We start from the raw sequence: 15344 nt of genomic DNA, 5'->3' as shown, positions 1-15344 counted from the left end.
CAGCTTTGCACTTTAGAGGTTTTCTTTATCATATACTCTGATATGCAAGACAAATTTCATGAACAGGACTATGTGAATTTAGTAGCTTCTTATGTCTAAAAGGTTACGATTTGGCAGCAAACTCTCATATATCAGTATTTAGTGTTCCCCAGATGACTTTTGAAAACTATCCAAGATTGCAAAGGTTTTAACTCGCAAAAGAAAGAGATAAAGATGATAAACTGTTCACTGTGATTTTCATTCCTAAGGAAGTTTCAGTCTAAATTTAACTTCCATGCCGTCCAGCATGCTGATATGGACTGACACCGGTGACTGACTGCAAGGAAGGTAAGAAAAACACATTCATCAATCAAGAGAACACTAAGCGCTGCAGTCATTTGTACAAAAGTACAACTGACACTGAAAACTACTGTGTGCAATATAAAGTTGGCACAATAGTGCAACAAAACAGCACAGGAGGTTGAAACTACTTACTTCACAGACCAATACGCTTTGGAAAAATGCTCAGCAATAATGTAACCTATAGATGATTAGTTGGCATGTTTCACTAACAACCCAAGTTGCTTAACAGTTTAAATATTGGTTTAATTAAAGTTATTATAACTATTCATAATGATAAGGTTCCTTATCTACAGATACTAGTTCCAATATTCTTAACCACAACTTAAATGTATTAATGTTATTTATTTATAAATGAGGTGTTCTGTAACATATTTAGTTAATAGTTTATCTAGTTTGAGGCAATCTCATTTATTTGAACACCTCAGTGGTTTTTTAACATATTTTCCTGTTTGAGACGAGTCAATTAGTTGATGATAACTGTCTCTGACATATTCTAAGACTTATCTGTTAAAACGAAATTGAGTAACAAGGTGTGTTTCAATGTTTGATTCACTGTATTAGAGTCATTAGCGATGTCAGTTTAAATACAATAATAGTCTCACAACACAATGACTAAACCGTGTCAAAAGCTGCATTTTTGCCAACATAACAGTATTATCCTTCTATTTAATTACACACTCAAGCAGCTGAATGAAAGTCGTTTTGTGGTCTCCCTGGGTTTAATGCACAGATAGAACCTGACAGCAGTGTGTAAAAGTCAAAATCTCCAATTTCACTAGAGCATTAATTTTACAGCAGATGCCATCAGCCCCTCTCGTTGCTGACCACTGTAAACTTCTCTTACTGATTTTATAGTATGGATAATAAAAACACAGAAGCATAACCTGCCTCATGCAGAGCAGCCACTGGGGAATGTCTACAGAGAACCAACATGGTTCACTGTCTCTTTTAACAGGCCCATAGAGCAGTTTGTACGTAAAACAGCTGGCACTAGACAAGAGCTAAGTACATCTGGAGGACTTTAAAAATTATACATTACTGAAAAAAAAATCACTTATACTGGTGTGCCCACAGTCTGTTCATTTTTTATGGTTAGTTAGCAAATGTTAAACAACCTCTTATACCAATAGCAGGCTGGGTAATGGAATCAAACAAAAACAAATAATTGTAAATAAAGGTACATATAGTGCATGATCAGAATTCATTTCCCTTCACAAGTGATCCAGACACATCAATCCATTCTGCACCCTGAATAGCACAAGGTGTGAACACAGCCTGAAAGTTGATATAGAAAAACAAAGAGACATTACTTACATAAACGTTAACACTGGTGTTGAAGGTCTGCAGACCATAGGCACTTTCTCGTGATGTGATGATTAGGTTAATTGGGTTGACATTGCTCATCTTGAGTTCAAATATCTTTTGATCCTGATAGGAAACAAGAGCAAAACACTTAAAATAGCCCAACCATGTATTGTATTTACATGGTTAATTAAGTTCAAACTGCATTTTTTAAATATTTAAATATGTCATTTAGTTAGCGGCAAATTCAGTACTGCTTATGCAGGTTCATGAGTTAACAACTTCTAATTCTGTGTGAAGCCCGATAGTTTGGAGTTTATGATTGTGTTTCAGGAGAGTTTGGCAGTGGTCTAAATCTCCAGGTGGAACGCTGCGAGTGATTAATAAGACAGAGAAATCAAGTTGCATAAGTCTTCATTCACACCATCCTCCTCCTTACACACCACTCTTCACCATCCATATGGGAGCCCATCATGAATTTCTTTGGTAAGTGTACCATGCCGAGTGTTATACAAACAAAGCAGTAAAATCAAAAAACAAAAAAACTTCATGAAATGTTTTGAGTACTTCAAACAAAGTTTCTTGGCTCCTATCACATAGCTGTTAACTGTGTTATCATACAGCACAGTATCTGTGCAGTCTTGTCAACTGGATACACAATAATGTAATGAAATCCTCTTTGGCTTTACTACCATGATGGATGATGATTGATGAAAAACATCATAAATATGTGTTTTATGCATTTTACAGAGCGTGACATAAAATATGAGAATTTTGGAAAATTCATAACCATGTAGTTATACAGAAAGAATACAAACACAATGAACAGTTATTATTATGACCGTTTCATACAGAAACAAAATCAATGTGCCAATTTCAAGCCAGCATTTGTTTTGTGTGTGAAAGTTGATACAGCTGTCCTCCATTTCGCAAGTCTCCCTGTCTGACACAGTGTCATTAAATGAACAGACCTCAAGCTGACTGAGCAGAGACACATTTGCTTGCAACACCAACCTTAAAAATAGTTCCAAATGCAGTTTAATTCTGCACACATTTGATTCCATTTCTACCCTATTGCAAAATCAGTGGGGGATATGACAAGTATCCTTGTTTTTGCAACTATGAAATGTCAACACATGCATCTCTCCAGAAAATGCAGTGCCAGTCACTTGAGGAGGGTTTGTAGATAGACAGGAAGGAAGCTGTCTTTGCTGTCTGTCTCCGTATTGACACAGGCATTAATGGGGTGATGGAGCTTGGTTCTATTATTACTTCTCTATGCAGCACAAGTCAACACACACAAAAAAAATGAAATTAAAAGCTATCAAAAGTCATTATTTAACTGACATGCAATGAGCTGCATTGTTTAATTTATGCTAATGTCTCTGTAATGTTAAAACTGTGGCAAACGGTGTGATAATACTGTGAAGTAATGACAAAAACAGTTTGACAATTACAACCATGCTATGACATTAATAATAATAATAACAGTAATAATAAGAATTTGGAGAAACCTACAGTTTCACTCAGAACAATTTTGGGAACAGTATTTTTATTATTATTTTAAGTATTTCTTACAATATGCAATCCACTGTCCTCTCACACATGACTGATCCTGGTCGTTATATACTGTATAAAAAAAACCCATTAACATAATTTAATACATAATGTAATACCTCATTAACCATATTTCAGCTGAGGGTAACACAATGGTGATGTGATTCGCTAATCGCCACCACAGTCACTTTATGAATCAGCCTTAATTACCGTGCTCTACATTTGCGTGGGGTAAAGCTGGTGCTGTTGAGTCTTATGGATGTAAGTGGTGGTGAGTAAACCTTTTCAGTGCAGAATAATAAGTCTGAGTTTAGAGACATTTATTTCAAGACTGACTTAATTCCAATAAATCCTGCTTCTAATTACTTTTACTTCTGTAATAGCCCCAAGATAATTGAGTTTAGAAAAGTGAAAGACTTGCGGATTTGCAATCAGTTCAATTTTATGTCTCAATGCATTAGAAATGAACAACAGCTTTTCAAAAGCTTGGAAATATCTCTCCAGTGTGAGGCTTTTGTGGGAATTTAACATTCATAAATACAAATTTCTGCTTTCCTCCATTTGTGAAACCAAATAGTGTATACTGTTATGTTTATTTGAAGGTATATTGTTTTCAGTGCTAGCTCTGTTGGGGAGAGAATGAGCATGCTGAGGAAACAGTGTGAAGCCCTAATATTAAATTCATTTACTTGCAACCTGATATTGTTGAGCATGATCCAAGAGAATTGTGATGAGCTAGGCCTGAGCTATGGAAATTTTTAGACCCATGCAGAACAAATTAGGTCTAAGGAGACCCCCGACAAATTGCCTATGAGCAAAACACAGATGCATTTGGAAAGAGAGAGTCGAATGGACAGAGGGATCTGTCATCACACACACACGCACACACAGACACACACCATATTATCAATGTCTTGTACAGAGTGGATTTTGCATAATGGCTACTGCACATCATAAATGTGTTCAGTCCTTGCTTTTTTAAAAACTGACCTAAGGGGGAAATGCCATCCCAGGTAAAAAGATGTTGACATTTATTACTGAATGGACTAGGAATCAGGATCATCTGTGAAAGAACCATTGTTCACTGTTGCCTTTTTTCAGAGCATGAAAATAATAATAACTTGCCAAGAGAGCCGGCTGCTGCATATAGTATTCGTGCACTGCGCTGTGTCCATCATAACAACATCACACTCATATCTGTTGCTGTGCTTATGCATTTATAATGCGTGCTATACTGTGTGGCTATGGCGAAGAGAGCTGCAGGTAACCACATTTTGATAAGGCACTTTCCTTCCATCTTCAGCACATAATATATTCATTACAAAATGAATAAAGCCTGATTGCCCTGAAGAGAGAAGGAACATAAGAAGGACTGAATTATTATAACATCTGTGACCACTTATCACAGACGGAGTCTAAGACTTTGAATTGTAACAACACAATGTCTTCACAGAAATACCACTCAGTTTTTACCTGAATCGTGTTACACATACATACAGTAAATGAATGAATGGCATTTCCTACAGAGTTCATTGTGCTTCCTGCAGAGATAACTCAGTGGTGCTTTCCTTAAATACTCATTTCTAATGAGCCTCATTGTCTCTGTCTGGTTTCCCTCCCTTCATCCTTTTGTGACTTTCATTCTTTCATTTTGAACTCTGAATCATGACTGCTGCTGACCCTGATCACTCACCTTTTCTACTTTTGTTCCTGTGCTTTCAAGATACAATTGTTTTCCTTTTCAGGCTTTTTTTTTTCTCTCAAGAGCATTTTTTGAAGGGCCTTTGCTGATGCAGTTTCCAGTTATTCTTTTGGCTCTCTCCCTTAACTTGAATTGGCTCCGCTGGTCTAGTCTCGGCCTAGTGCCAAGACCCTGACTACCCAAGCCAGTGTGTGACATCAATGGGCCCTGTACAAGCAGCTCCTCCCTATGAATTCTCCTGGCCTGTGCGGCCCCTTGATGCTCCCTCTATAATTCTCTGTGCGGTCAAACTGTAAGAGTCAACGGTCTCTGGCAGGCTGTAAATCAGTATGAAAAACAAAGGGATGGGCAAGAAAGTGATAAGAAAATTTAAAGGACAAAGAAAGGGGGAGGCAAGAGCAAAGCTCCAAACTGACTGGACAGTTTGGCAAGAGATGAAGATGATCCCCCTCCTCTGTGTTTACAAGAAAAATCTGTTCTGAACAGTCAGTCAAGAGTAGATAAGGGGTCTGTGTTAAAAGATCTTATGTCCACTTTCTTCTTTAAATTGATAAAACATCCACTCATAGTTCTACAAGAGAACAGGATATGCTAACCCTATACAATGTCCATTGCAAAACACAGATCCCATGCCAAATTCCTTTTGTGAACTCCCACAAACTTCTACTATTTTACAAAACAACTTGCAGCACTGTTTGCTTTTTTTGGCAATGAAATTACTCTTTTAGTATCCCAAACAACATATTATGCCTGGTTTTACTCTTCAGGCCTAATAAGATGAGTGAGAGGAGCATTTCCCTCCTAATATGCTTTAAATCTGTTTTGTCATCAAACAGCTTTTTCTTCTGATTTCCAGTCCATTAAATATGCTATAACACTGCAGTCCATTAAATGATACTAAAGACACAGTTAAAAGAATTCAGCAACATTTATGCCAAATAACCCAGACTTCGAGAAAGACAAAGGCAATAAGCTGCTTGCACAATGTTAGTACTTTTATTCAAAACAGAACTTAGTTAAAACAAGAAACATCTGATATAGCATCTTTCTAAAGTAAGAAAATTGAGGAAACACACTGCTTATAGATCTGGGAATTTGTCAAGCCAGTCTGCTTCATTGCTTCAACACTTATGTTGATGGGTCTTTGTGTAACACAAAAACTGAACTTCACTATCCTTAAATGTCAAACTCAAAAGAATTAATTCTGAAAGAAGAATATACATACTGTATACCTCAGCTTAGTTTACTGTTGAAGGCTTCCCTTGAGCGAACAAATACAATTGGACTCTTTATAGCTTTCCAAAAAGCAACTGGAGGAAAATGTCTTGGCTGTGATGCACATTGCACATCGGCCTCCCTCATCATAATCATTAACAAATGAGGAAGAACGACCAGCACAGTGAAAAATAAAAAGCAGTTGCTTAACACAAGTTATGTGAAAGTAATACACAAAGAACCCTAAGTGAGAACAAACAGCACACACTGATAAAGAAATGACTAATGTTAGCTGACCGACAATGTTGGACAGTGAAAAATGGAGTCTAGCACAGCAATAACAACATATAGATTAAAAGTTTTCTGGAGTTACTTTTCTATGTCACCCCCTACAGCTAAAGGTTTTACAATCAAAATGACCTAATGCACAATCTGCAATTATGGTGTGTGTTTATTTAGCTGAAAAAAAGGAATTCTTTAAACACACAGCGAAACTTCCACAGCTGGGTTGTTATAAAGCAAGAGAGAGAGAAAAAATTGTGACTTTGCAGGAAACCCTATCTTTCTGTTATGTCTGGCATCTGCTAATGGTGAGCTTGTTATATGGCTGATAATAGAACGGGAGATGTTTCATATTTTACAATGTGGGAAGAAAGTTTGTTTTTCTGGCTTATCTAGTTCAAGGATTAGGCTTGGGGTTTATTATATTATCAGCAACAATGATATAAACCAAAATAAAGTTACATGTACCAACAAAATCATGTTAAATATCTACCCTTCATCCCTCTTCTGCCTCCTGTTTTATTTGATTCACTCTGTGTTATGCATACAAACCTCTCATTCGGTCATTCTAGACCTGCCATTTTTCTCTTGCCTGCCAACCATCATTGCTGAGTTTCCCGCCACAGCTAATCACATGACCCACTTACCTTGTTAACCAACATGCAATCAGCATCAGAATACAAAGCAGAGCTATCAGATCATCCATATCATCTTGGCATTTCAGCCTATATTCTGTTCTGCTGCTCATCTGTCTATATAAAAGTAAAATTTCAATAATATGGAAACTACACTTATTTGCTTCCTTTTTCAGAGTTAAATGAGAGGATTAATATCTATTCCACGTCTTTCGTAAATTCTCCTACTTATGTTTGGCTTTAAGAGATGCATAATCTTAATTACACAGGTTAGCCTCCATAGTTGGCTTTGCTAGATTTTAATGCTATGCCACATTTCTTGAAATGTGATAGCGTCTCCAATTGTATAAACAAAAGTAAAATTTAAATAAATTTTATGCTCAAAACTGATTCCTTCTATTTCTAACAGTGAGTGACAGATTTCATTACCAAAAAGGTGTGACATGCATACAAGGAGTGTGCATTGCGTGGACTTGTACACTGCTTCTGGCCCTAACATATTGTACTGTCAACTGAAAAGGATTATTTACCAGCAGAAGATGACATAGCCATGACAGAACATGGTGTATTGCATTTAAATAGCAAGTAAACTGTGTTTGACAGCTTAACACTTTGTGATTGTGTTGACTGTGCAACATTTTCACTTTCTACATTCTGTTGCAGTTCAGCATTACAATTATTACCTGATCTATTAAGAGGGTTTCATTTTCTGGAGTTTATTGCTATACAAGTAAAGTTTGCAAAATACTGGATGCAAAATGTTTGAGTATTTTCCATTATAAAATTCCTATTCTACAGGCATAGGATCTTACATTACTGTCCATGTCATGCAGATTTGTCACTTGTTCACATTTACATAATTAGCAGCAGTTGCTAAGCTTCTTATTTGTATAACCTTGACATGCTTACCTGGGTGTAAAAGTTCAGGTTAAGGATGTGGACCTCTGCCTTGTCCTCTCCGACGAAGCTGGTCCAACAGCCAATATGCATTTCTCTCACGTAGACAAAGGAGTTGTCATTAACCGCCACTGGATCACATGTTGGACTTGAGGCTGAAAGAACCCAAGTACAAATGGTTAAGCAGTGTCAGCAGCAAATAATCATGTTACAGAAAATTGTCTCTTGCTATGTACCTTAGCTTCCTGCATTATCTAGAGTTGTATGTCAAATGCCAAATATTGCAAATCACAGCTTCATCCAAAACAGTCCTGTCACACAGTACAGCCAAAAAGCCATTATATAACAGATAGATGAACCCAGGAATGTTACAGATTCCTTGTCCGAAAGGGGCTGAATTTGTTATTAGTCATTGTGAAAGCTTTTCCCTGGTCTCAGAGTATGGATGTAAAATATGTGGGTAGGACTACATTGTTTAAAAGCGGATCTGCTGGTTCACGTTTATCAGACGTGTCAGGATACCAGGCTGTAGTCATCCATCAAGCCTGCTCATTCTGCTCTCTGCTATGAGCCTGCTGTTTAACCTGGGGATCCATGTCTCTGGAGGCTGAATTAATCGGGCTGAGGCTGTGCGGTCATGAATGAGGTTGGGTATAAATGCCTGGTGTTTGACCTGGGCTGTGTGTGTGTGTGTGTGTGTGTGTGTGTGTGTGTGTGTGTGTGTGTGTGTGTGTGTGTGTGTGTGTGTGTGTGTGTGTGTGTGTGTGTGTGTGTGTGTGTTTTCTACTGTTTTAGATTAGAGTGAGTATGTGCATGCATTCTAACCTGCCTGAAGTTGGCAGGGACAGAAATATTCTCAAGCAAACTTCCTCTTTCCTCAAGAAGAACAGAGGAGACAGAAAACAGTGTAAAGGGTCAGATGTCTTCTCCAACCCAATCAGGGACCTCTTTCCTGGCCCACCTTTTGCTGATTAGAGATGAAAGGGTCTGACTGGGGCATTATTGGCTTGTGGCTTAACTGTCTCTACTCTGGATTTACTCCTAAGGGCCAAACCTTAGAAGGCCTCCCAACCTCACAATGTCTCTTACAACTAATGGATTGGGACCTCAGGGGACCCCAGCAGCCAGTTCCACCAACTCTTCATAAGTTCAAACTTTACCTTGTCATAACCTAACAAGATTAAGAGCCTGCAGCCATGCTAACTTTGGAGCTGTACTTAGGTACAGTGGTTCTTTGATCTAATTGCTAACATTGCCATGCTGAAGCTCGCAATTACAATGCTAATATGCTGATGTTAAGTAGGTGTCATGTTTACCATGTTCATCATCTTAGTTTAGCATGTTATCATGCTAATATTTGCTAATTAGCATAAAACACAAAGTACAGCTGAGGCTGATGGGAAGATCATAAGTTTTGCAGGTATTTGGTCATACACCAATGTATTGGACAAATTAAAGACTTGACCTGGGCGTGCCTCGATAGCCTAAGTCTTACAACACTAAAATGGAGTGATGACCAGAATCTGTATTTATAAGCATATCATTAGTAACTTTCAACAGAGCAGTTTCAGTACCATGCAGCTGGCAAAAGTCAGATTGAAATGGGTCAACAATGTTATTACTGTCCACTACTTCCAGTAGTTCTTGAGCAAAAGCCTTTTCAACAATTTTTGAGACAAAGGGTAATTTAGATATTGGTCTGTAATTATGAGGGAGTGCCAGATCAAGGCCAAGTTTCCTTAAAAGGGGCTGAATATAGGCTTGTTTGAAATAGTCTGGGAACAAACCAGAGGACAAAGACTGATTTACAATAGAGAGAAGACAAAAGGCAATGACTTCTAATGCCTCTTTGAAAAATCTGGGGAGTAGAGTGTCAATGCCACAGAAAGATGGGTGACACAATATCAAGCAGATTATTCTAGGAAATAGTAAATTCATTCAACAATGTAGGGGAGGCATCTAGAGAAGTTATACATGAGGTAGGGGGTATTATGGTGGCTTTGATACTCCTAACCTTCTTAACAAAATAAGTTAAGAACGTATCACAATCTTCAACAGAAGAGGCTGAAACAGCTGAAGGAGCAGGGTTTACAAGTCAATCAATAGTGCTGAAAAGAACTCTGGAGTTATGCTTTTTTGCAGCTATGAGGTTTGTAAAATATGTAAGTCTCTCTTTTTTGATTAATAAATTATAAGCAGACAATATCTCTCTCGTATGAAGGAGGTGGACTTGTAGGTTAGTTTTCTTCCACTTTCGTTCTGCTCTTCTAATTATCTTTTTAGATGGCGAGTTTCATCACCCAAGGTGATGGATTTGACTGGCACCTTGACCTTGCCCTAATGGGAGAGATGCAATCTAAAACTGATGAACATAAAATATTAAACAGATCAACCAAGTCATTTACATCATAAAACCGAGTTAAGCTCTACACTGAGTAAAGAAAACAGAGGAAAAATTATCAGCAGATCTCTCATTAAGGATGCTAGAGTGAACTGTACATTTTGGGAAGGAGCAGCTACTTGGAAGGGCAATACTGAACAAGACAGTTTTGTGATCAGAGACAAAATCTTTCAAGGTGAAGGAGTTAACAGATAAACCCACAGTACAAACTAAATCAGGAGTGTGGCCTTGTTCATGTGTGGGATGTGATACATGCTGTTTCAGGTTAAATGATTCATAAATACTAGAAGGTATTATTGGATTTAGGGGGACATTAAATAACAATACAGCTGATGGGGGTATCACAACTGACTTTGAACATCAGCACTTCAAGGCTAGGAGGTTTCTCCACTGAGATGAGGCTTCATCTCAAATGTTTTTTAAGATCAACAGCAAGGCCACCTCCATGACCTGTGAGTCTGGGGGAATTAAAAAACATATAATTGGGGGGACAAAGCTAGGTGAAAGGTTTCCAAATTGTAGGTTGTAATAAAATTGTTTAAAACAATCTTGTTGAACATCTTGCATTTATGAGGGCTTCATTAACAGGCATGGTGAGACTCACTGGTTGAGGAGCAGCTGTGATTGGCTGGAGATAACAGATCTGATTCTTCTGATTAACATTCGGTTCCATGGCTCGAGGCTACTTTTGATTGGACAGCTTTACAGATTTTCCTAGCAACATCTGTTTCCTAGATTTACATGTTACAAAAGTCTTTACCAGCTAAGACATTTCTTAAATTTAGTGGTGTAAACCGATTTAGTAAATCACTAGTTTGAAATTAACACTAGCCTGTTATTACCAAGAAATTAGGAAGACTTAATACAAAAAACTTAATGAATGGATGGTGTCAGAATTACTCTGTCCTGCACCTAATCACTAGATAGGCATATCTACAGCAAGATGCATATAAGTAAAATACACCCAGGAATCCACCATGTATGCCTCGATCAGCTGCAAAATAGCTGTTGCTGAGACATATGAGAAACCAAGTGTGATATCATGACACAAACAACTAATTTAGTAAGCAATGTTGCATGACATACTGCTCCACTGACTTTTATGATGTATTTGGTCTGTTTACCCAGCCGGCCACAATCCCTTAGAGAGAGGGGATGTGGAGTAAAACAAGTGAAATGAGAAAGAAAGAGGAATACAGGGGAAAGGGTTAATAGGAAATGGCAAAGTTTGGAAGGTCAACAGGATGTGCCTTATTTAGAAGCGGCACTAATCAAAGACCTTCGTTGAGGCAATGTCATCACTATAGCAGTGGAGGAGGATGGACAGAGATAAAGATTTAACAGAATAGAAAGTGATGAATGCAACAAATGACTGCAAAAAAGGGGAGCTAGAACATCTTACATAATCAGTTCTTTCTCCTGCTTTTGTTGCCTCCACAATGAAATTGGGTTGGTATTATGGACTCTTAAATTCATTTATTTGTTCATAACATCTGTGACTCATTTTAATTTGATCACAATTATGTCATTTTCAAAATTTCAGCTCTTAATTAGTTTGTCTCACACAATATCTCAGATGCTGCATATTAGAGTTTGTTGAATGTTTTGAAAGTAATCTTTGCTCCTTTATGGGGGAGTAATCTGACCACTGCATTTTTGTGTTATTTAATGGTCAAACCAAGGACACATTTGGAACTTATTAGGTAATGGGGGGAAGGGGGTGGTTGTATCATTTGTGGAACAACATCTTTACTGTTTCTTAGCTTTGGTCTACAGCTTCTCTTGCAAATCAAGATTGAGAGCCATCCTTGCTCCTTTGCCATTTCTCTTTACCTCCCTCACCCTGGAGGTCAAGGCTGGTTTCCTGTTATTCTGGCCCTCTGTGTTAATGTCTGTTGCTCAATATCCACATCCATAAAGTTATTTCTCTCTTGTTCTGCTGTGACAGAGTCAACGGCCCATGACTGTCACCCGAGAGGTCTTGGTATAAATCATAATGATTGCGTAAGAGTGTGTGTGTGTGTGTGTGTGTGTGTGTGCACATGCATGTGTCACTGGTCTCCTTTTTACGAGTCACCATAGGATATGAAGAACATTCATTTTGCCCTCTTGACCCAGGAAATGCCAATGGCCTCGCTAAGCGGTTTGCTGGTAAATGAGGTATAGAAGTACCATTCCTTTCCCTGTCTTCTTTATCTACTTATATCAGTCCCCTCCATTTTCCATTCCAAGAAGACATGTTTATGGTTGTTGGTGATTTCCATTTAGATGTTAGGTATGAGGGGGAGATGTGAATAGAAACCATTAGGGAATTGGGGGGACAGAAAATGGCCTCAATTCATGAAAAGTGCATATAATCACATCTGATCTTAAACTTTGTTTGAATTCTTAGTGCAACTCATATTTAATGGGAATCAATCCATTTGCCCAAACAGACTAATTCCATTTATTTTTTGTTACATATTAACAACACTATGATCAAATGAATAGATTTATTTGGCACTTTTTTGTTTTACTGGGAACACAATATAGCTAACTATAATATTAAGACTAATGAGTGTGCAGCCAAAATCGATAATGAACAATTGGCAACTAGTGAAGCTGCTTTTGGAGAAAGGCAGAGAAAGACATCTTTGTGGACTATGCAAAAATCTGAGAGCGATTAATAAATGATTTACAGTATGATGCACCTAAAACCGGCCTCGGCAGTTCTCCTGAATATCTGCAGCACCTTGGAGCCCCAACTAACAAGGAGACAAAAACTACCAACTGGCTCCCTCACATGTCCAGCATCCATCTGCTCTTGCTTGTTTAACCTCCTGGGCATTCAAGAAAAAGATTGGAGACTGGTTTACCAAATCACAGACATCTGTTTTCCGCATGTGTTCAACTGTGCATAGTACCATTAAGCCAGCATCACTATTGTGACCATTGTAAGACATTTCATGATCAGCTTGACATGAATTATGTTCTGTTTCAATCACTCTGGTTTAATTCGAACTTCAAAAAGCCTAACCAAGCCTAACCAGGGGCAGTGCTCCCTGTTAAATAAACTAAAAAAAAAACTAAAAAAAAACTTTATCATCCATTATGCTCTGGTGCATTTAATAAGGGTGCTGTACTTTGACAGTAATATTACATTATTGTTGTATTAATTATATTCATTCCCATATTTTGCTGAACAGAACTGAATAAAAGATTTATACATTACAACTAGGCTGACCCACAACATCCCAGTAATGGACTGGCCCTGAGAGCATCCAAGTATTCCCTCCATTGTTTCTAAGCTTAAATTAAAACACTGTAAAAATTTTATTAATTCCGGATGCCAACCTGAACCTCCTAAATTAAGTTTCACTGTCCACGAAGGACCCACATAATTATGTAGAGTGCACCATAGCTGCACTAGGGCCAGTGACTGTGCTTGGGCGTTACTGGAGACTTTGAGGTGATTTATCATTATAGGGATCAAAGTAGCCCTACACACTGCTAACATCCTGTATTTCTCCTTATTCTTCTTCTGCTTCTTCTCAGAAGAAATGCATGCAAAAGCTGTCAGATCTGTCTTGACCTGTTTGTAGCTGTGGCGCCTTGCTAGGTGGCGCACATGCACCACCCAACAAGTATACTAAACTTATCGAGAAGACTTTAACAATGGCCGAAAAATGTAAATGTGAAATGTGTTACAAATGTTAAAGAATGTCCATGGATCCAAAAGAGAAAATTTATATTTTGAAAGTTAGGTGGACCAAATGACATTATATTTTTATGAAAGCTAAGAAGCTATGCTACGCTAAGTTAGGAAGTAAGTTTTCATAATGAGGGCACCCATGGAGACATTAGCAAGACAAAAGATGCTTTGCAGGTGCTGTGAGTGTACTGTGAGCAGTGCACTCAGAGCACTATCCCACAGTATGCTAACAGCCTATAATCCAACTTCAAGGTAGCATTTACCACATTGTTCCACACTCTGTTAACATTTTGGTAATAAGAAAAAATGCCTCTGTTTCAACCAATCCTATGAAGCAAACTGGAATTAGTTTTCTCTTTCTGTTGGAGGAGAGAAAGTGGAGAGCTGCAAGTAGAAAACCACAAGAGGCTGAGAGCAGAGTGGTGACAGACACCTTAAGCAAGGAGATTAAATTGTTGTCAGTACATGCTATTTACATACTCAGAAGTAGCAAAACAAAATTGGTTTCCTTAAATTCTAAACTATATACAGTACCAGTCAAAAGTTTGGACACACTTTCTCATTCAAGTGAATCAAAAGGTGTGTTCAAACTTTTAACTGGTACTGTATCTCACCAGTTATTCTCATATGAAGGTAGTTTTACTGTTGTCATTATCCAATGATTTTTGTCCTGTCCTGCCTCACTCTGTCACTAACAAATCATCACTTTCATGTGGTACAGTGTATTTTAGTATAGATGCTTTACTTCCTCTGTATATAAGCTACTTATACATGACAAAATTAGACAAAAAATAATTGAGGAGTCACATTGTCTGCCCTGGAAATGAATCAGTGTGGCTCCTGACTGTCTATGACACCTCAAAAGCAGAACTACACACGTATGCAAAGTTCATTTTTAATAACTGACTGATTACCACTTCTTCTTTTGGACATATTCTGGAGTGTCAGCATGTCATCGGTCAGCAGAAATGAAAATGACCTTTACTAAAATTACAACTCACAGCATTCTGGGAATACAATGGGAATTTCTTAAGCTTTCTAAAAAGTCAAAGTACCAAGAAATTTGCTTGAGATTGTTTGATGTGATTTGCTGAGGTTAGGTTTTCCATATTTTGAGTGTTTGTAAATACATTTATCACTAATTTGCATTTATCACCAAGAATATATGTAATGAGTTAAATTTTGATACATTAAATTTTAAGACAAGGTTTGTAGTTACTGTTAATACTGTTTGTGTTAGCTAACCAGTAGACTAAAGATCTCTAGAGCTGCCTGCCTGTGAGGAACACTGTTGCCTCAGTTTGAGCATTCATACTAACT

General features: G+C 37.8%; 1 protein-coding gene across 3 annotated transcripts in view; it reads right to left on the bottom strand.

Annotated features, from left to right (window-relative positions):
* Nucleotides 1-15344, bottom strand: part of eng (endoglin) — a 44027-nt gene that overhangs the window by 18411 nt on the left and 10272 nt on the right. For all 3 annotated transcript variants that reach the window (XM_044333558.1, XM_044333556.1, XM_044333559.1), the window contains exons 3-4: nucleotides 7945-8087; nucleotides 1657-1770 (exon numbers count right to left, since the gene is read on the bottom strand). In XM_044333558.1, coding sequence (XP_044189493.1) covers nucleotides 1657-1770; nucleotides 7945-8087 — 257 coding nt within the window. The remainder of the gene's footprint in view (nucleotides 1-1656; nucleotides 1771-7944; nucleotides 8088-15344) is intronic.

The sequence above is a fragment of the Thunnus albacares genome, chromosome 18, assembly GCF_914725855.1.
Source record: "Thunnus albacares chromosome 18, fThuAlb1.1, whole genome shotgun sequence".
NCBI lineage: Eukaryota > Metazoa > Chordata > Actinopteri > Scombriformes > Scombridae > Thunnus > Thunnus albacares.
The sequence above is the reverse complement of the archived record's forward strand: the minus strand, read 5'-3'. Positions and strand labels throughout refer to the sequence as shown.